The 21,395-nt window shown below is 38.7% G+C and overlaps 1 protein-coding gene across 4 annotated transcripts in view; it reads left to right on the forward strand.

Annotated features, from left to right (window-relative positions):
- The window catches only part of PARP4 (poly(ADP-ribose) polymerase family member 4), a 136,894-nt gene that overhangs the window by 69,560 nt on the left and 45,939 nt on the right, over positions 1 to 21,395 (forward strand). For all 4 annotated transcript variants that reach the window (XM_090273714.1, XM_090273716.1, XM_090273717.1 and 1 more), the window contains 5 exons: positions 1,421 to 1,507; positions 6,712 to 6,876; positions 7,569 to 7,615; positions 7,773 to 7,851; positions 14,864 to 15,001. In XM_090273714.1, the coding sequence (XP_090129840.1) occupies positions 1,421 to 1,507; positions 6,712 to 6,876; positions 7,569 to 7,615; positions 7,773 to 7,851; positions 14,864 to 15,001 (516 nt within the window). The remainder of the gene's footprint in view (positions 1 to 1,420; positions 1,508 to 6,711; positions 6,877 to 7,568; positions 7,616 to 7,772; positions 7,852 to 14,863; positions 15,002 to 21,395) is intronic.

The raw sequence follows: 21,395 nt of genomic DNA on the forward strand, positions 1-21,395 counted from the left end.
TTGTTTGCCTGGGCACTTCAAAAAAGAGTGATTTCAGTATCGAAAATTTAAAAGACTCATATTAGAAAATTGGTGAAGCCCTTATATATTTTTGCAAAAAACGGATCCTCTGCACCCTGCTGTAAGAGTCAAAGTGGGCAGTACCCTCATTGGTCCCCTGGATCTGTCTCTTGCTTCAACAGTGTTTGGACAGAACAGACCCATGGATGCCCCTTCTTCCAGCCTCCAACCACAGTCCAACCGCTTTTCTAGTTACCACCTTTGGAATCACTTCAGCTATCCTCAGCCTTTGCGACCAGCCAACACTGTCTTTTGAACTTAACTCCTTATTGCTAAGTGAAAAAATTCATCAGAATTATTCCACTGAGGTGGAGACGCCATCGAACGCCTGGTCAAACTGCAGCGGCAGGCCTCCTACACCTACCTTTCTCTGGGCTTCTCTTTCCACCATGATAAAGTGGCTTCAGAGGGTGTGGACCACTTCTTCTGTGAGTTGGCCAAGAAGAAGCACAAGGGAGCGGAGAGTCTCTTGAAGATGCAAAACCTACCAGTGGCTGAATTCTCTTCCAGGACATGCTGAAGCCTTCTGAAGATGAGTGAGGTGACACTTAGGATGCCATGGGAGCTGCCGTGGCCTTGGAGAAGAACCTGAGCCAGGCCCTTTGGATCTGCATGTTCTGGGTTCTACCCACATGGACCATCATCTCTGACTTCCTGGAGAACCACTTCCTGGATGAGGAGGTGAAACTCATCAAGAAGATGGGGACCACCTGACTAACCTCTGCAGGCTGGTTGACCTGCAGGATGGTTGAAAGGCTCATCCTCAAGCACAAGTAGGAGTCTTTGGAGCTCAGAAACCTTTGAGGGGCCTCTCTGCATCCCCCTGGTGTCTGGCTTCTGCCTCTCCCTGAAACCACTAGAATCCTTTTAACCACCCCTGGAACCTTCTTGCACACCTGGGACCAAGTGAAAACAATAAAGCTTTGTGCAGGAAAAAAAAAAGTCAAACTGAAGTAAAAGCTATTCTAACTTTTTAAGAAAAACTGTAATAAAACAAGTAACAGTTGATTCATTATTTTTTTATTCTAAGGATTAGCTCACAGTTGCATTAATAACTCATATTTTATTAAACTTAAGATAAGCTCAATTTAGTATTGTTTTGTTCAACATAAAGTCCCAAACTTTTTTTCACTATTGACTGAAATATTTTGATCGTGGCTTAGGGAGAATTCTGTTTAGGTGGCCTTTTCTGAATCAAATTCTTATTAGATAAAAATGATCATTGATGATCATTTTATATATTTCCATTTATCTTATACTCTTAGTTTTCTCTTTTTGCATAGGCTTTAATGAGGAAGTTTTCCATAGTAAAGTCTGAAATCGCTATTCATATTATGACATATAAAATCGTCTTTTCCAGATCAAAGAGAAGGAGACTGCCCACCGAGATTACCGAGAAGCCATCAGTCAAGGCCATGGCGCTTACCTGATGGACCAGGATGTGCCCGTAAGACTGGACATTCATCCATTTGTCTGGCATACTTACTAGAAAGGGACAAGGAGTTGGGAAATAATCTGAAATATAAAATTCATACTAGGATCCAGGGAAATTTAAGTTATTTTGGCCCTAGACTTTTACTTGCTGTTAGCAAGGGGAGGTCAAGCTGGTCAGGCCCACTGAACTTATCTAAATAATGTGACCAGACAAATAAGAGCCATTTCTGTCATTTGGAAAACTGAGTCTCCCAGAAGTGACAAGAACACAAAAGCATTTGGGATACATAGTTTTCCCTTTCTGATAAAAGAGTGTAATATATTTACATGTTTCCTAGAAATAAACTCACTTAGCAATTTATTCCATTTTTACCAGATCATAACCCAGGAAGGCATTTCTTCAGGGTCCTGAGATATGTCCAAGTTCTTTTCTTTCTTATGATTTGCTTTCACAGGAATTAAATGTGGAGAATCTGGAAGAAGGAACAACTATCATGTCCATTGGGTTTCTTTTCTTAAAGATAAAGTGTTTTAAATGTGCCCTTGGCAGATACTAGATTTCATGAAGTCAGTTTCTAACTAGTGTCTCTAGTGTATATATTTAGTTGTTTTTAAAAATGGGCCATAGGTTTCAGGTATCACCTCTGAGTATCACACATTGCCATAGTATTGTGAAAATTTCATGTTTGGAAGGGAGAGTTATTAAGAATAATATAGGTTTAAGGGATAAATGAGTTCTTTTGACATCTAAGATATACATTTGCAGAGTGGGGGTTAAGCAAGGGGAGTCATTGTTAACCAGTTTAAGTCTCCCCTGCTGAAGTGTGTGTATTAAAAAAAAAGCCTGGCTGTATTTGATAGGCCGCCACTGAACAGTATGGGCTTATTGTCATACTTGAATTGGTCTGCGTGTTTTTTCCTCAATGATAACATATTTCCCTAGGAATATGACCCACAAGAAAAGTCTTCCCAAAGGATATTACTTGTAGGTAAAGTCTGGTCAGAACCATTGCTAACCCAAGCCTTTGAGTACCCTAGACTGTATTTTGCCATCCAGTGACTATGATGTTCTCACGCTATATTATATTAATAACATAATATTTATATAAATATTATATTTATATAACTATTGTATATTATATTAGTAACATAATACATAGAGATTATATATTATTATACAGTTGACCCTTAAACACACAGGTTTGAACTACACGGGTCCACTTATATGTGGATTTTTTTTTTAATATATTGGAAAAATTTGTTGAGGCTTGTAACAATTTGAAAAACTCACAGAAGAACCCTGTAGCCTAGAAATACAGAAAAAAACTAAGAAAAGTTAGGTATCATGAATGCATAAAATATATGTAGGTAAAGAAGAAAAGTGAGTGAACATCAGTACTTAAAAAAGGAAGAGATAGACTAAGTCTGTTGTTTTGTGCAAATGCCATCAGGTTTATGATCAGGATTGCCCTAATCTATAAAGCTACTCACTTCTGAGCCTTGAAGGGAAAATATAAATACCAACTGCTGGTTTTTGGATTTACAACAGAAAAGAAAGCCTTGACAATGAGAACCCTTTTTCTGGATTAGTTTTATTACTTTGTCCCTGAAGTCAGGAAGTACTTTGCTTCAAGGACAAAGGAGCTGCCTTTTAAAGTCCCTTTGACATTAAACAATGCTCCTGGCTACCCAGAGCCCCATGAGTTCAACAGGTGTCAAAGTTGTCTGCTTGCCCCAAACACAAAGTCTCTAAGTCAGTCTTTAGATCAGGGGTCATAAGGACCTTTAAGGCTCATTACATACACTCTCTATGGAAAGGATTGTCAATGCTATGCAAGAGAACCCTGATAGCCACAACGTCACGGAAGTGTGGAAAAATTACACCATTTTTATGAAAAGAGACGTGAAAGGCATCAAGCCCGAAACAATAAATCCCTGCTGGAAAAAACTGTCCAGATGCTGTACGGGATGTGCAATAGAGCCATTCTAGGAAATCATGGAAGATTGTGGCAAAAAAAAAAAAAGGGATGGGTGGGTGGGTGGTGAAGGATGTCAAGATATGGCTCTTAAAGGAATTGAAGAGCTAATAGACACCACACCAGAGGAATAACAGAGATAACTTGATGGAGACAAGGGCTTCCAAACCAGAGCCAGATGATGAGAGAGAAGATGTAGATGAAGCAGAACCAGAAAACAAATTGATGTTAGACAATCTGGTAGAAGGGTTCTGATTATTCATGACCACTTTGACTTCTTTTACAACACGTGCTCTTCTATGATATAAGCACTGAAATGAAAGCAAACAGTAGAAGAAGAATTGATACTGTATGGTAACAATTTTAAAGAAATGAAAAAGCACAGCATCATAGTCAGGTAGCTCAGTTGGTTAGAGTATCATCCCGATAAGCCTAGGTTGCATGTGGGTCTGATCTCTATCCAGAGCACATACAAGAAGCAACCAATGAATGTATAAATAAATGGAACAACAAATCTCCCTCTCTCTCACTCTTTCTCTCTCTTTCATCTCTTTCTCTTTCCCCCTAAAATCAATAAATTAAAAAAAGAAAGCAAAGAAGTTAGACAGAAATTATGATGTATTTCCTTACAGTTATACTGGGTGTGCCTTCCTCCCCTTCTGCCTACTCTGCCTTCTCTCCCCCTGACCAGCCCCTCTTCCTTCTCCTCTTCCTCAGCCTACTCAATGTGAAGATGATGAGGATGAAGACCTTTGTGATCATCCACTTAATAAATAGTAAATAATCATCATGCCATACAGTTAACAAACTTAACTGTTGTGTGTGTGTGTGTGTGTGTGTGTGTGTTTGTGTCTTAGTGTGAAAGTCTAATGGCTATAGGCAATAACTATGAGACGTATTTGGGTCCACCATCATTGCCTAAGTATTCATCATGTAGAACACCATGTGCAAGACATGTATAGAGTGATAGCCTGTCCTTACATGGGGATACCGTAAGTGACATTTAATATAAAATTAATCTTGACTGTTTACTTACTGTTTTATCAATTGGCTTTTAAAGAATTATATTATTGTATAGTATGCCTCTCTCTTAATTTGAGAAACTGCACATCAGCCTGTTGTCACAAGTAATTGGTTTTTTAAAGAAATGTAACAAAGTTACCAATACTGTATTATAAATATGACTATAATATTGTATGCCATATACATTTTATAATGACTCATTCACTAATGTACAGGCTAGACTACCATGAAACTATCATATTGCTGTTTTTTTCATTATCAGGGCATGAATTGTTATACCTGCAAATACACATGAATTTACTTATCACAGTATCTCTTCATTTTTTATGTCCAATATTAGTAATATGTATAACATCCTCAGTGTTCTGTGTCATATAAGACAATACTAATGGAGGCACTCAGACAGATGATTCATATTGAAAAACAAACAGACATAAACTTACAATATCAATACTATATAATACTGTATTGTATCTTCTCTTTCTATGATTTTCTTAATAACATGTTCTTTTCTCTAGCTTACTTTATTTAGGAATATAGTATATAATATGTATAACGAATAAAATATGTGTTAATCGACTTTTTATATTATCATTATTAGTAGTTAAGTTTTGGGCGATTCAAAAGTTATATGTGGATTTTTGACTGTGTGGAAGTTTAACGCCTCTAATCCCAACATTGTTCAAGGGTCAACTGTATATGTATTATTATATGTTTAATATATTATATAAATACAGGGTGGGGGCAAAAGTAGGTTTGTGAGTACACAAAACAGTATATTCTTTTATTATTATTTATTAATTATTGTATTATTTTTTATACAAACAATTATAAACCTACTTTTGCCCCCCCATATATATTATTTATTTGTTAGTCTTCTGATAGTTGGGAACAATTTATATATATATAGCATTGTATATGTGGATATAATATATACTTGTCATATATTATATATGCATAAAACATATATAGCATTGCATATATTATTTGTGCTGATATAGTAATATACATTACATGTTATATATTCAGTGTTCCCAAGTATCAGAAGGATGTTATTGTATGTGTCTATGTGATTTTGTAGACCATTCAGTTTGTTATAATGGAATGACATCTTTCATTCCTTTATATCCTGCAGAGAAACAACACTACAACCCCATACAGTTAAGTGGCAGTCTCTCAAATGAACCCCCGGCTTTTATACACTTAACAGCAAACAGTATGGTGGTTGCTAGAGGGAAAGGGGGTGGGGGTATATAGGAAAGGATAAAGAGGGTCAAATATATGGTGACAGAAGGAGACTAACCTTGGGGTGGTGGGCATACAATGCAATATACAGATGATGTGTTATAGAACTGTACACCTGAAACCTATATAATCTTATTAACCAATGTCACCCCAATAAATTGAATAAAATTTTTTAAAAAGTTAGCACTACTGATTGTTTAATAATTATCTCTTCCTTGTTTATTCCTATCCTGCAACTGGATACCCTTAATGCCAAAAATAATAATCTATTCCTTATATCTATTTAATTATTGTTATACATTCTTAATCTAAACATATTATATTTTCATGGCAGCATAGTCAAATAGAATGGAGGATATGGTTGAAAGCATAAGAGGCTCTCTGTGTATCAAAAGCAAACAAACAAACATCTAGCCTCTCTTTTTTCTACCCTAGTTAGTCATGAGATTGTCTCTTTATGCAGTGATTATCAATACCCCATTGAAAGAAAATGAAATACCTTTTTCTAAAAAATCAAGTGATGAGTTTAGTATAGGGAGAAAGAATGATGTGAGGGCCAGGCTCAGTGAGAAGTGCTCTGTCTCTACAGCCACTGGTGGAACTGGTATTAGAGGCTGTGGAGGTCAGAGAGACCACAGTTCTTCCAGAAAGGGCAGTGTGGAGGGGGTCCCTGTGCAGAGCCCTGCACATGGGCCTCTGGTACAGAGAGGCCACTGGGTGACACTCCCCAGTCAGGGTGGGGTCCTGCTGCCAAGGGGCCTCTTGTCTCTGTGGCCCCTGTAGATGTCACACTGTCCCCACCCCTGGGTAATGGCTTTAAGAGTCTCCTTTAGAACCACCAGTGCTTGGCTTGTAGGCTGTTTTCTGAGGCAGAATCTGGCAGGTTGAAATTCCAGTGGTTCATACAATAGAGCTAACTAGCATAATGGATGTGCATTTGAGTCACAAGCTAAGTGACATATTTCTGTCTCAGGATGTTTTTACTGTAAGTGTTGGAAACTTACCCCCCAAAGCTAAGGTTCTTATCAAAATTACCTACATCACGGAACTCAGCATCCAAGGCACCGTGGCCGTCTTCTTCATGCCAGCCACCGTCGCACCCTGGCAACAGGACAAAGCTTTGAATGAAAACATCCAGGTTCGTGTGCTTAAGATAAGATTTCAGGAAACTTAAAATCTTATTATTTGTGTGTGATTTATGCATAGGGAAGAAAATATATCCAAAATAATCTTTACTTTTTTGGCATAAAGTCAGTGTTACTGGCACACATGCATTTAGACACATAAAATGTAAAATAAAAAGAATAAAGACAGATATGCTCAATGGGCATACTTTTATTCTGTTTAGTCGCTTTAGAAAGTTTGTGTCTATATTACATGTTTATCATGAAGAATTCAGATAAGCCTAAAGAATGCAAATAAGTCAAAGAGGAAAATTTAAACCATCTTTAATTCCATCGCCAGACTTAGTAACCCAAGCTACTGGTTAACGCTTTGGTATAGATCTATTCAGACTTCCTACTTTGTATGTATTTATAAATTGTGTGTGCATGTATGTGTGTGTTTGTATGGATATATAGATATGGATGTGTGTATATATACACACAAATAGATTATGCGTAGTTGAAAAGGTCATAAACTATCCTAATTATCAGTTACCTTTTAGAAGCTACTGTCATTCCACAAGCAAATGCTTCATGTCACACTATTCCAAAGTGAGAACAGCTGTCTTCTTGCTGCTGTAGCTTGTGTCCTTGTTGACATTACATTCAGCTTAGGGTCTCATTGTAAAACTTGATACTTAATATTGTACATATGTTTTTTTAACAGGATACAGTAGAGAAGATTTGTATAAAGGAAATAGGAACAAAGCAAAGGTTAGTACCTAAAATATAAAAGTTGACAATCATTCAATGGGCATTAGCTTTTTTATGGCTTAAATTTTCATTTAAAATTATGTGAAACAACTACAGGTAGCTGTTTAATATTTAAGATATTAAACTAAGACAACTTTCTCTTTTTCAATTTTGGTAGATTCTCTCTCAGTATGTCTATTGAGATGCCATATATGATTGAATTCATTTCTAGTGATACACATGAACTGAAAAAAAAGGTTAGTAAATCTTTGCTTTATTTCTTATGAGCTCTTATTTTAACATTAATTTATGTTATAAAAGACATGTACATGGTTTAAAGAGTGAAGTGATGCTAACGACAGCTTCTTACCAGCAGCAGCAGTCCCAAGACAATGAAGCTCTTTCATATTTTAGCTCTTTTCTGGTGGCTGGCAGTTTTAAATAAAATGTTTTCTCACTTGTTCTTTTTTTTTTTAAAGATTTTATTTATTTTTAGAAAGAGGGAGGAAGGGAGTGAGAAAGAAAGGGAGAGAAACATTGGTGTATGTGATGGCTTGCCTCTCACACACCCCCAACTGGAGACCTGGCCTGCAACCCAGGCATGTGCCCCAACTGGGAATTGAATCTGCGACCTTTCAGTTCGCAGGCAGGCACTCAACCTCCTGAGCCACACCAGCCAGGGTGCCACTTATTCTTGATTCATATGTTTCAGAAATTTTCTTTTGACTTTCTATTATGGTAAATGAAGATTTAACTCCCTTACCCTTCACTCACCTCGCTCCTTACATTTTCTCTCCCCTTCTTCCAAAAGTTATACCACAATTTTGGGTTAAATCAAGTCAATGTTTACATTATTATGACTATATAAATGATGTTTACTATGGAACCAAGATATATATTATGATTACATTTTCTTTTTCTTTTTTTTAACCTCTTTATAGTTTTTCCTGGGGAAAAAAACTGAGTTTCCTTTGCTTAGACTTCTAGAACAGTTCTTCACATATACTCTAACACATAGATTGAAACCCCTGTCCATACTATTTTCACATGGTTGAATGCTTTAGAGAATTTATTAATTTATGCCTCCCCCCTCCGGACATCCTCCCTCTGTCTCTCCACTCCACCCAGTTTGGCTACTATGGAGCAAGTGTTATCCAAAGGCCTTCCTTGACTCTTCTTCTTTGAAGGGGTTTTATGTTTATCCTCTTTCTTGTTCGGTTCCTTACATTTGGCAGAGCACAACCTCATTTCCTTCCTAAGTAAGAGCGATGGGCAGCAATGTTGGAAAATATCCTTATTCCACATGCTGCTCTTTGTGAGGTGCTTAATTGTGGATTAGAAATCATCCTCTGTCAGAATGTGGAAAACATTGTCTTCTAAGTACCAATGTTACTTTTGAAAAGTTAAATGATATTTTATATCCTATTCTTTGCCTGTAGTCTGTTAAGTTTTGTTTTGTTTTGTTTTTTAATTCTGCAAGAATTTCAGATCTTCTTTTCACCCCTGGTATTCTAAAATTTCATAATAATGTGATATTCATTTATTGTACATATTCTGGGAAATTTTATTTTATTTTATTTTTTTTAATATGCTTTATTGATTATACTGTTACAGTTGTCCCAATTTCTTTTCCATTTGTTCCCCTCCACCCAGTGACCCCCCCTTCCTCCAGTTGTCCCCCCACCACCTTAGTCCATGCCCATTGGTTGTGCATATAGTTCTTCTCAACATTTTCCTATCTACTCCAGTTCCTCCTCTTATGCTTCTTAATTCCTGTACCATCTCCCTCCCTTTCCCCTCTTACCCCTCCCTGCTGACCTCCCCCCATAATGTTCCCCATACCTATAATTCTTTTCTCACTCTAGTTGCCTACTTAGTTTGCCTTTGTTTCAGTTCCCTTGCTTCTGTTGTTGGTTGTTGTGATACAGTTTTCATTTTAATGTTCATAGTTTTAATCCTCTTTCCCTAAACAAATCCCTTTAACATTTCATATAAAAATGGTTTGGATCTGATGAACTTCTTCAGTTTTACTTTGTCCTGGAAGCACTTTCTCTGTCCTTCTATTCTGAATGACAGCTTCGCGGGATAAAGTAATCATGGCTGTAGGTTTTTGCTTTGCATTACTTTGAATATTTCTTGCCACTCCCTTCTTGCCTGCAGGGTTTCTTTTGAGAAATCAGCTGACAGTCTTATTGGGATCCCTTTGTACGTAATTCTCTTCTTCTCTCTTGCTGCTTTTAAGATTCTCTCTTTATCCTTAATTTTTGACATTTTTATTATAATGTGTCTTGGTGTGGTTCTCCCTGGGTCCAGCTTTTTTGGAACTTTCTGTGCTTCCTGGACCTGTAAGTCTATTTCCTTCCCCAAGTTAGGGAAGTTCTGCTTCATTATTTTTTCACATAATTTTTCAATTTCTAGTTCTTCTTCTTCACCTTCTGGCAACCCTATGATTGAGATGTTGGCCCGCTTGCTGTCCGATAAGTTTCTGAGCCTCTCCTCACTTTGCTCATTTCTCGTTTCCTCTTTCTGCACTGGTTGACTGTTTGTTCCTTCCCTATGTTCCGATTTGTTGATTTGATCCCGGGTTTTCTTTCCCTCACCACTAGTTTCGTATGTGTTTTCATTCATTCAGCAGGACTAGCCTTCATTCCTTCCCTGTCTTGTTTAAGATCTGCTGTTAGGTCTGTAAGCACTTTTCTAAGAAAAGCTCTGAACTGTGCCTCAGAAAGATTTCCTATCTGCTGCTTCGTTAGATTAGATATTTGTTGGCTGGTCAGCTGGGTCACTGGGATCTCTATCATGATCTGTGCCATCCTGAACAGTTTTGTATTTACCTTTGCTTCCTGGGCAGGGCTGTCACACCTCCTATGCTATAGGGGACGGAGCCCTGTGCACTCATCACAACTGGGTGTTTTCTGTGGGGGTGGGGGTCCAAGATGGATTTCTGCCGTTCAATCTCCGCTGAGAGACCGGGAGCCTCCTCCTCCGTCCTCACCCCCACCGGGCCTCACAGTCCAAGGCAATGGGGTTCTGCCTTCCCTGGCTTTGGAATCACAGGCTGACGGATCTTGTCTGCAGCTGGGGGTGCTCCCCGGGCACTTCTTGCCTCACCTTGAATACGGGTGTCTGTGCTTACCGCTGTCCTGCCACCATCACTGCTGCTGCCTCGGACAGTACAGCTTGACCTCTCCTCCCCAGCTTCGCCCCTCCTACCTGTCCAGGTGAGCACCACTTTTTTATAACTTCATATGTTGGACTTCCATGTATTTTCTGGAACTTCTGGTTATTGCTGGTTTTGTGGTAGTTGTATTTCTTCTTAGTTGTGGAAGGAGATGGGCTTGTCAGTCTAGGCCTCCATCTTGGCCGAATGTCTCCTGTGTTTGTTTGCTTCCATGTCCCAGGGAGAGCTGTCGCTCCTACTATGTTATAAGGGGTGGAGCCTTAGGTATTTGTCAGTAATGGGCGATCTGTTTCACCACGTTGTAGCGCTGTATGCAGGGGAGGGGTCTGAGAAGGAACAATGCCGTTTTCCCAGCACTTGCCCCCTTTTTAGGCACTTCTCCCACTTCCGCACCGGACTGGCGCCCCTCTAGCTGGTGCCATGGCCGTCGTTCCCAGAGTGGGTGGGTCTGTGGATGTTCTAGGTCCGTGGGGGCCCTTTTAACAAGCGGCCTCTGCTGAGAGACCGGCAGTTTCTGCCTCCGTCTCAACCCCCACTAGTTTGCACAGTCAAAAGCAACGAGGCTTGATTTTCCCTGGAGCTGGGACAGTGCGCTGCTCTGGTAAGGAGCTGGGAACACTCCCCAGGTGTCCTTCCTGACTTCTTAAAATGTGTAACTGCACTTATCGCTGACCTGCTGCTGTTGCCCCTTCTGCCACCACCACACCATGTCCTCTCCACCCGGGTTCCGCCCTTCCTACCTGTCTGGATGAGTATTTCTTCTTTATATCCTTGTTTGCTGGACTTCCATGCACTTTGATTTTCTGGAACTTCTGGTTGTTTCTAGTTTTATTTATTTATTTATTTATTTATTTTTAAAATTTTATTTTGTTTCTAGTTTTGAGGTAGTTGTATTCCTTCTTAGTTGTGGAGGGAGACACAGCATGTCTGTCTATGCCTCCATCTTGGCCGGAAGTCTTAATTTATTTTTTAAAACGAATTTGGGCCCTGGCTGGTGTGGCTCAATAGACTCAGTGCTGGCCTGCGAACCAAAAGGTCGGTGGTTTGATTCCGTCAGGGCACATGCGTGGATTGTGGCCAGATCCCCAGTTGGGGGCATGGGAGAGGCAACAAACTAATATTTCCCTTACACATTGATGTTTATCTCCCTCTCTTTCTTCCTCCATTCTCCTCTCTCTGAAAATAAATCGATAAAATCTTTTTAAAAAATAAGTTGATACTATCTCTTTCACCATTCTGCAATGCCTTTCAGTCAAGTGTACCCCGTATTGAACCCCTTTTATTTTAATGTTTTCTCTCCTAGTGCCCATTCACTTTATTGTCCTTTTTTTCTTTTTCTTTTTTTCTGGGTTATTTTTTTCAATTCTGAATTCTACTGAAATGTTTATTTCAGTTCTCATATATTTTTGTTTGTAAGAACTCCTTTTTGTTCTGTATTCCTCTTTTATAGCATTTTGTGTGCTTCATAAATGTATTATCATTCTCTTTCATCTCTGAAAACATTTATAATACATTTTTTTCTTCTGTTCTCCGTGTTGTATTTTGGGTTCTTTCTGGCTTTTTGTTTGTTTGGTCTCCATATGTCATGTTAGAGTCTTCTCCTCAAATGACTAGGTGACCTGTCTGTTCATCTTTAATTAAGACATGAGAAAGCCAGTTAGATGCTCTGAGGTGAGTAGGTTGAGTGGACCAAAGGGCTGCACCAGAGGCTACTGGCAGCTGTTTGGTGGTTAGTAGCATGGCGGTGTTTTGGCCACTTTTGTGGTTATTCAGAACACCTCTAGGATGTTCATAAAGTATGACAGGGAGGGCAACTAAGGGTCCCTATGTTTTTAGATGTTGACTGTCATTTGAGTCCCATTTGCAGCTCTGTGCTCCTATGCTTCATTATGCCTGTGGTTCCTGAATCTGATTCCATTTGTTTGAATTTCTCTGAGTAATACATCTCCAATTTTCTATTTAGTGAGAGAACAGGGTGCTAGCTCTTAGTGTCAGCTACTTGGCTTCTTAGGGCAGGGAGAGGGCCCAAAGGTCCAACAGCCTAGTACATATTGTGTTCACAAGCACTACTGGTTCCTGCAACACCTGGTACCTCAACCCTGTGTGAGCCACTCCAGGTTTCTGCAGGATGACAGAGTCTGCAGCTGTGGCCACGTTCTTCCATGTCATGGAAGATGATTTCCAACCCAGGATTAAATACTTCACCAGGCGATCAAGGACAACATGTATTAGAATAAGGATATGTTCAGACATAGCTGCCCATCACTCTTACTTGGTGGTTGCTTCTTCCATTCTGGCTAGGTCACTTACCATGCCTCTATCTACTTTCCATCCTCTTAAACTTATTGACATCTCTCATCTGCTATTGTCTTTGTTCCTGTTCTCAATATCTTTATGGGTTTACATCCTTTTCATTGCTTCCCTTTTATTATAGGGAATGGAAGTAGCCACACAGATTTACTACATATCGAAGAAGAAGCCCTTTGCTTCAGAGAGCTTTTGCTGTATGGCAAACAATCCCAAAACTTTATGTTTTAATACCACAAGTATGTGTTACTTCTCACAGTTTGTGGGGTAGCTGGCAGTTCTCTGCTGGGCTAGCTGGGCTAGAACAGGATGGTCTAGACTGGCCTCATGCACATACCTGTTTTTAGTTGGGGTGATAGCCATGCATCTCTGACATCCAGCAGGTGAGCTCAGGTTCATTTATACAAGGGAGGACCCCTCAAAAAAACAGAATTTATTTATAAAAATTTATGTATTTATTCTTACATGTTTAAACTTCAGTCACCTTCAAAGTACTTTCCATTTGATGCAATACACCTATCAAGACATTTTTCCACTACTCAAAGCAGTTTTTGAGCTCATTGATTTTGATACCTTCTAGTGCTTCTGTTTTTGACATTGGCAAAATGTTTCCCTTTGAGGACTTTTTACATCTGGAGAAACAAAGAAAAGTTGCTCAGGGCCAGATGGGGTGAATAAGGAGGGTGGGGCACAGGGATCATACCATTTTTTTATTAAAAACTGCTGAACACTCAGCGCGGTGTGAGCAGGTATGCTCGTAAATCCCCTATCATGAAATGGGCAAATACGTTGAAAGAGTTTTCATAAAAAATTAACTTAAGCTGAATGTAGCCTCTCACAACAACTCCAGCTGGTACACTGATACACATGGGTTCCTGGAACACTCACCTAGCAGGGGAAGCCTGTACTACAAAGGGGCTTCTTCCTCCAGAAGGTATTTCCAGGTTATTTTGTGTCCCCCCTCATACAATAACAAGATTTTGCAGTAGCAACAAGGGAGGGCAAGCCCCATTGCACAAATGCTTTTCAAGCCTCTGCCTGCCTCACATCTGCCAATATCTCATTGGCCAAAGCAAGTCATGTGGCTAGCTCCAGACTCAAGGGCAGAGGAAAAGATGCTACCTTGTGACAGGAGGAGCTGCAAATCAAATTACAAAGGGCAGCACACCACATGAAAAGACTTTGTGGTTATTTTATAATTTACCACATTGCCTTTATGATTTTAAAGCTTAGCATCTACATTTTTAAAAGTGATTTTATATTGGCCCTGGGCAGGCAGCTCAGTTGATTAGAGCATTGTCCCAATAACTCCAAGGATGCAGGTTCAAACCCCTGTCAGGGCACATATAAGAAGCAATCAATTAATGCATTAATGGATAGAATAACATTTTAAGGTTCTCTCTCCCTCCCTCCCTCCTTTCCTCTCTTTAAAATCAATAACTAAAAAATATTTTTTAAGTTTGAAGTGATTTTATATTTATAAAAATATAATTTTAAAATAAGGTATAATCCTAAGATTTCTACTGAGTTTTTCATTTTGCTATTCTAAGTTATGACCATCTGGTGTACTTTCTGCAGTCTCCATAGAAGTCTAACTGAATTCACAGATCTGTCACCTTTGGAAACCTAAAGTTTATGATTTTAGAATTTGTTACTACATTGTTGATTCTTAGTGGAGCTATATAAATTATACAAGTCTTTGCTACTTGGCAGGTAAGTGCATACTGGTTCTAAGATATTATTCCATTATTTACTTAGTTGTCATTGCTGTTTGTTTGTAGAGTACGGACTGCAAAGCTGTGATTAGCACCATGGACAGGAGCTCCTTAGACAGCAGTGGATTTTCTCTCCACATTGGTTTGTCTGATGCATATCTCCCAAGAATGTGGGTTGAAAAACATCCAGAAAAAGAAAGCGAGGTATAGTCCTTCTTACTTAAAAGTAGAAGACATTTAAAATGTATTTTAGAATAAATTATTTAAACTTGGAAATTATTGCTAGTCTTGAAAACTAGCATTACTAAATGAGCTCTCCCCACTCGAAGATTCTACAAATAAAATTACTGATGGTATCAAGCATGACAAACTTCTGAGGTTTCAACCAAAACCCCCATGTGATTTAGTTCCTTATAAAGATTATAATTTTTACCTGATATCCAACAAAAAGGAAAATCTGCTTTCAATATTGCACAGTTCACCTGTATAGTTTTTATAGTTTTTAAATATTGATACTGTAAAAACAGACACAAAATTATTTATGGCCATATGACCATTTTGTATGTCTGTGATGAAGAATCTCTTCTTATGAAAATAAAAATTGAGAGTGACATCAGCAAGATGGCTGAATAAATATTTCTCACATGTATTTCCCCACCAACAATAATTTGGCATCCATCCATCCTGCCTGTGTAAGAGCTTTGGAATCCAGGTAGGAGACTGTGAAACCCCAGTGTATTCCAAGATGGAGGAGAGTCATTCTGAGTGAGCAGGCTTGCACACAGGCAGCCGACTCCCTGGCCATGGTCCCAGCTGCTGAAATAGGAACAGCTATGTTTCCCTCAGAAATTGGCTACAGCCCTGTTTGGCTTGGTCCTATCATCAGCATCATATGCCATGGGACCCAGGAGGGGTCAGGTCCACCTGAGCACCAGGTAATAGGCATACAAGAGTTGGTCCCTGATGTAGCCAGTGAACTGGATCTAGCCACTGTGAGCTGTGGTTCAGGACCTCCTGGAGATAAGGCCACCAGACTTGGTTGGTGTACAAAACTCAGTTGTATTTCTGCATACTAATAATAAGCTTTCTGAAAAAGAAATAAAATAATTTATTTACAATACCATCAAATACAATAAAATATTTAGGAATAAATTTAATCAAGGAAATGGAAGATCTGTACACTGAGAACTATAAAACACTGATAAAAGAAATTGGAAAAGACAAATAAATTGAAAGATATTCCAGGATGGAACCACAAAACACCATGAATAGTCAGAGAAATCTTGAGAAAGAAGAACAAAGCTGGAACCATTATACTTCCTGAATTTGAATTCTACTACAAAATGATGATAATTAAAACAATGTGGTACTGGCATAAAAACAAATACACAGACCAATGCAACAGGATTGAGAGCCCAGAAGTAAACCCAGCATATATGGTCAACAAGTATATGACAAGGGAGTCAAGAATGCTCAACGAAGAAAGGATAGCCTTTTCAATGAATGGTTTTTGGAAAACTGGATATCCATATACCTTTTGAAATTGGACCCCTATCTTACACCATTTACAGAAATAACTCAGAATGGAATAAAGGCTTAACTATAATTTCTGAAACTGTATAACTTCTAGAAGAAAGCATAGGGAAAAAGCCCCTTGCTAACAATTTTTTGGATATGACACCAAAATCATAAGCAACAAAATCCAAAATAAGCAAGTAGGACTATATCAAAATAAGAAGCTTCTGCACAGCAAAAAAAAAAAAAAAAAAAAAAACCAAGAAAATGAAGAGGCAGCCTATGGAATAGGAGAAAATATTTGCAGACTACAAGACTACATATATCATATAAGGGATTAATATCTAAAATATGTAAGAAACGCATACAACTCAATAGCAAAAAAACACTAATAATCTGATTTAAAAATAGGCAAAGGATTTGAGTAGACATTTTTGCAAAGAGGACATATAGATGGCTAACAGCTACATGCGGAAAAAAACCCTCAAGATCACTAACCTGAGATACTACCTCACACCTGTTTGAATGGCTATCACCAAAGAGTCAAAAGACAATAAGTGTTGGAAAGGATGTTGACAAAAGAGAATTCTTGTGCAGTACTGGTGGGAATGCTAACTGGCGCAGCCACTATGGAAAAGAGAGGTTCCTCAAAACATTAAAAATAGAACTACTATATGAAGCAGTCACACTTTGGGGCATATATCCTAAGGAAATGAAGTCACTGTCTTGAAGAGATATCTTTACCCCAGTATTCATTGCCGCATTATTTACAATAATAAAGTCATGGAAACAATCTAAGTGTCCATCGACAGATGAATGAATGAAGAAAATGTGAGATAGATAGATAGATAATTATTCAGCCATAAAAAAGGAAATCCTGCCATTTACAAAACCTCGGATGGACCTTGAAGGCATTATGCTAAGTAAAATAAGTCAGAGAAAGACAAATATTGTGTGATCTCACTTATATATGGAATTCAAAAAACATTGAGCTCATAGAAATAGTTGAATTGTAGTTGCCAGGGGCTACTTGGGTTAGGGGATAGAAATGGGGAGATGTTGGTCAAAGGGTACTGTCTTCTATTATAGTTATAAGATCAATAAATTCTGGACATCTAATACACAGCATGGTGACTATAGTTAACAATACTGAATTATATACTTGAAAGTTGCCAAGAGACTAGATCTTAAATGTTCTCACTATTAAAAAAATAAAAATAAAAAAACAGTTATGTGAGGTAATGGGTATTCTAACTAACCTTATTTGGTGATCATCTCACAATATATATGTGTGTGTGTGCATCAAATCATCACATTTTATACCTTTAATTTGCACAATATTATATATTGATTATATCTCAAAGCTAAGGGAATGTTTTTAGAAATTGAAACTTGAATGATAGTAGTTGTACTTAAGTATCAGTTGATTAATAAAATAAAAAATATATGTATGGAGAGAAAAGATGGCAGCGGAGTAGGTAACAGTGTTGTCTGCTTGCTCCCATCACGGAAGGACTTGGAGTATAAACACTGAGAGGAGTGAGTGAGTGCAGATTTCAGACAGTGTGAACAGGGAAAGGAGTGTTGGAGCAGCGTGAAAGAGGGCAGAAAGCTCAGCCTGCGCTCTCCAAGTGGAGTCACTGGGCCTCCCAGCCCGTGCCTCTCCCGCACCTCACCTGCACCTGGAAGGGGCAGCTGCTTACCAGCCCATTGTCCGGGATCTGCTTGGAAGCTTCCCCCTGCCATAGGTGCACCAACCAGCAAAGTCCCGGAGGGAGTCAGAAAAAAGGTTTAGTTGAAACAGCCGGAGGCGTGGGAAGGCAGTGAACAGCCCAGACTGTGAGAAACTGTATGAACTGAGTCTAGGTGGGGACTCCCTTGGCTGGCAACCCTGGGCTGACAGCTCTGTGCCTCAGGCGTTCACACCAAGGCTCCACCAAACAAAAAAGCAGAACTAAGCCTGGGAGAGGGGCCCATACGGAAAAGCTGTGGCAAAACTGCAGACTTGGTAGGGACCCCAGGCAGGTAAGTAGCACACGCAGGCATACAGACAGAGATGCAGACCAGTGCTGCAGCTTGGAGGCAACACAGAGACTTTTTTGGAGGAATGGAGACAGGACCTGAGGCTGGGCAGAGACTATTGGCATGCACACTGGCCCACCAGCGGAACAACATTGCTAGACAAGCCTGAGGAGGGCTGAGGGTGCCGCAGCACCAGGGGGGAGGAGACTCAACTAAGTGTGGCTCACAGCAGAGTGGCAGCAGGCTCATGAGTGAGAATAGCAACCCCAGAATCAATCTAGATCTCCTCACAGACAGACAGCCAGAAAAGATTTGAAACCCATGGAATTTTGACCAGGGGGGATCCAGAAAAGAAGACAGCGCCCATAGGTTGTACTGGGTAAAAACTCTTTCTTTAATCTGTTTCCTACCTTCTCTCCCTCCTATTCTTCTTAATTTTTTTTTGTTTTGTTTATCATCCCTCTCACACTAAACATATAGCATATAAGTGCTATATAAACCTAATACTATACACTTCCGCTTTCTCATTTCATTCTGCATTCTTCCCTCCCTTTTTCAACATACAAAGTAAATATTACTTACTGTCTCACATAGCCTTGACCCTACTTGCCACTATTATTATTCTATCATCTTCACTCTCAAAACTCATCTTTTTTTCATTTAAAACAACTTATCTGTTTCTCCTATAGAAAAATAGTCTTAACCTCTTTACATTTATACTAATACCAACTCATTTGCTGCTGATAGTATGATTGTGGGTGGGGGATATTTTGGAGGGTGTAGGTTTCTTGCCTGGGTTGTGTGTTTATGTTTTAACAGCATCTCCACAAAAGAATTCAAGACAAGGTAGGCAGAGTGACTCAATTAACTAGCCAGAAGTAAGGCTCCACCAAAGAGTAACTGAAATACAACCGGACAGCTTAAACAAATGGCATAAACGGCATTCCAAGAGCATCAAGCTTAGGAGATCAAAGAGACTGCACCACTAATTCCCACAGGTCTCCTATACAGAATCTCATACCATTAAGGCCGGAAATCAAAGCAAACAAATCTAAGAAACAAAAACAAAGAAGAAGCATCCAACATGGGGAGACACAGAAACAACCTCCCAATGAAAGGAAAAGAGGAATCCCCAAAAAAAGAGATAGATGGAACAGACATAAGCCAACTATCAGACATGGAATTCAAAAGAATGGTTATAAGGAAGCACAATGAACTTGACAAACTCAAAGAAAACTACAGCAAACTCCAGGGTAATTACAAAGAACTCCAGGGAAGCTACAATATACTTACGGAGAACTACACCAGCATAAAAAAAGGACATAGAAACTATCAATAAGAACCAGAAAGAAATGAAGAATACAATTTCTGAACTGAAGAACAGAGTAGAATCAATCAAAAGCAGGCTAAATGAAGCAGAGGATCAGATCAGTGAGTTAGAGGACAACGTAGAAAAAAATTTCCAGACAATACAACAAAATGAAAAAAGACTTAAAAAGAATGAAGAGGGTGTAAGAGAACTGCTGGACATGAAAAGAAAAAATATTTGAATCATAGGGATACAAGAAAATGAACAAGAGGAGCATGGGAGAGAAAACCTGATTGAGAAAGTAATGACAGAAAATTTTCCGAACTTGATGAGAGAAAAAAATCAAGCAAGTCTAGGAAGCACAGAGAGTCCCAGTGAAGATGATCCCCAAAAGGCCCACTCCAAGGCACATCATAATTAAAATGGCAACATTCAAAGACAAAGAGAGAATCCTAAAAGCAGCAAGAGAAAAACAGCAAATAACATATAAGGGAGCTCCAATAAGGCTATCAGCTGATTTTTCAACAGAAACACTACAAGCCAGAAAAGAATGGCAAAAAATATTTCAAGCAATGAAAAACGAAGGCGTACAACCAAGAATACTCTACCCAGGAAGGCTCTCTTTCAAAATGGAAGGTGAAATAAGTAGTTTTCCAGACAAAGGGAGAGTAAAAGAATACATCTCACCCAAATCAGCATTCCAAGAGATGCTAAAAGGAATGCTTTAAGAAAAAGAAGAAAAAAAAGAGAGGGAGTGGAACACAGGTACAAAGGGAAATGAATAAATACCTTTCAATAATAACCTTAAATGTAAATGGATTAAATGCTCCAATCAAAAGACATAGGATAGTGGAATGGATACAAACACATCACCCACATATATGCTGTCTACAAGAGACACACCTCAAAACTAAAGATTTACACATACTGAAAGTGAAGGGATGGAAAAAAGTATTCCAAGTAAATGGACATGAAAAAAAAGCTGGCGTAGAAATAATTATATGAGACAAAACAGATTTCACAGCAAAGGCCATAAAAAGAGACAAAGAAGAACATTTCATAATACTGAAGGAAACAATCCTTCAAGAAGATATAACCCTGGTAAACATATATGCACCCAACATAGGAACACCCAGATATATAAGGAAGATACTAGAAGGCCACAAGAAGGATATAAACAGCAACACACTCATAGTAGGGGACTTTAACACCCCGTTACCAACAATAGACAGGTCTTTGAAGCAAAGAAACACCAATGATATACAGGCATTGAACAACACACTAGCTCAAATGGACTTAACTGATATATATAGAATTTTTCACCCCAAAGAAGCAAAATACACATTCTTTTCAAATGCACGTGGGACATTTTCAAAGATAGACCACATGGTAGGACACAAAACAAGCCTCAACAAATTCAAGAAAATTGAAATTATATCAAACATCTTCTCAGACCACAATGCCTTGAAACTGGAAGTCAACCTCAAGGAAAAAATCAAAGACATTCAAACTCATGGAGAATGAATAACATTATATTAAATAATGAATAGGTTAACAATGGCTTCAAGGAAGAAATCAAGAATATTCTGGAAACTAATAATAATAATAATAATAATAATAATAATAATAATAATGAACACACAACTGCAAGAGCAGTCCTGAGAGGAAAGTTCATAGCAATACAGGCCTACCTGAAAAGGATAGAAGAATATCAAATAAAAAATCTAACCCTACAGCTACAAGAACTAGAAC

This window comes from Furipterus horrens, unplaced genomic scaffold (assembly GCF_987537825.1).
Source record: "Furipterus horrens unplaced genomic scaffold, mFurHor1.1.pri manual_scaffold_4, whole genome shotgun sequence".
Classification (NCBI taxonomy): domain Eukaryota; kingdom Metazoa; phylum Chordata; class Mammalia; order Chiroptera; family Furipteridae; genus Furipterus; species Furipterus horrens.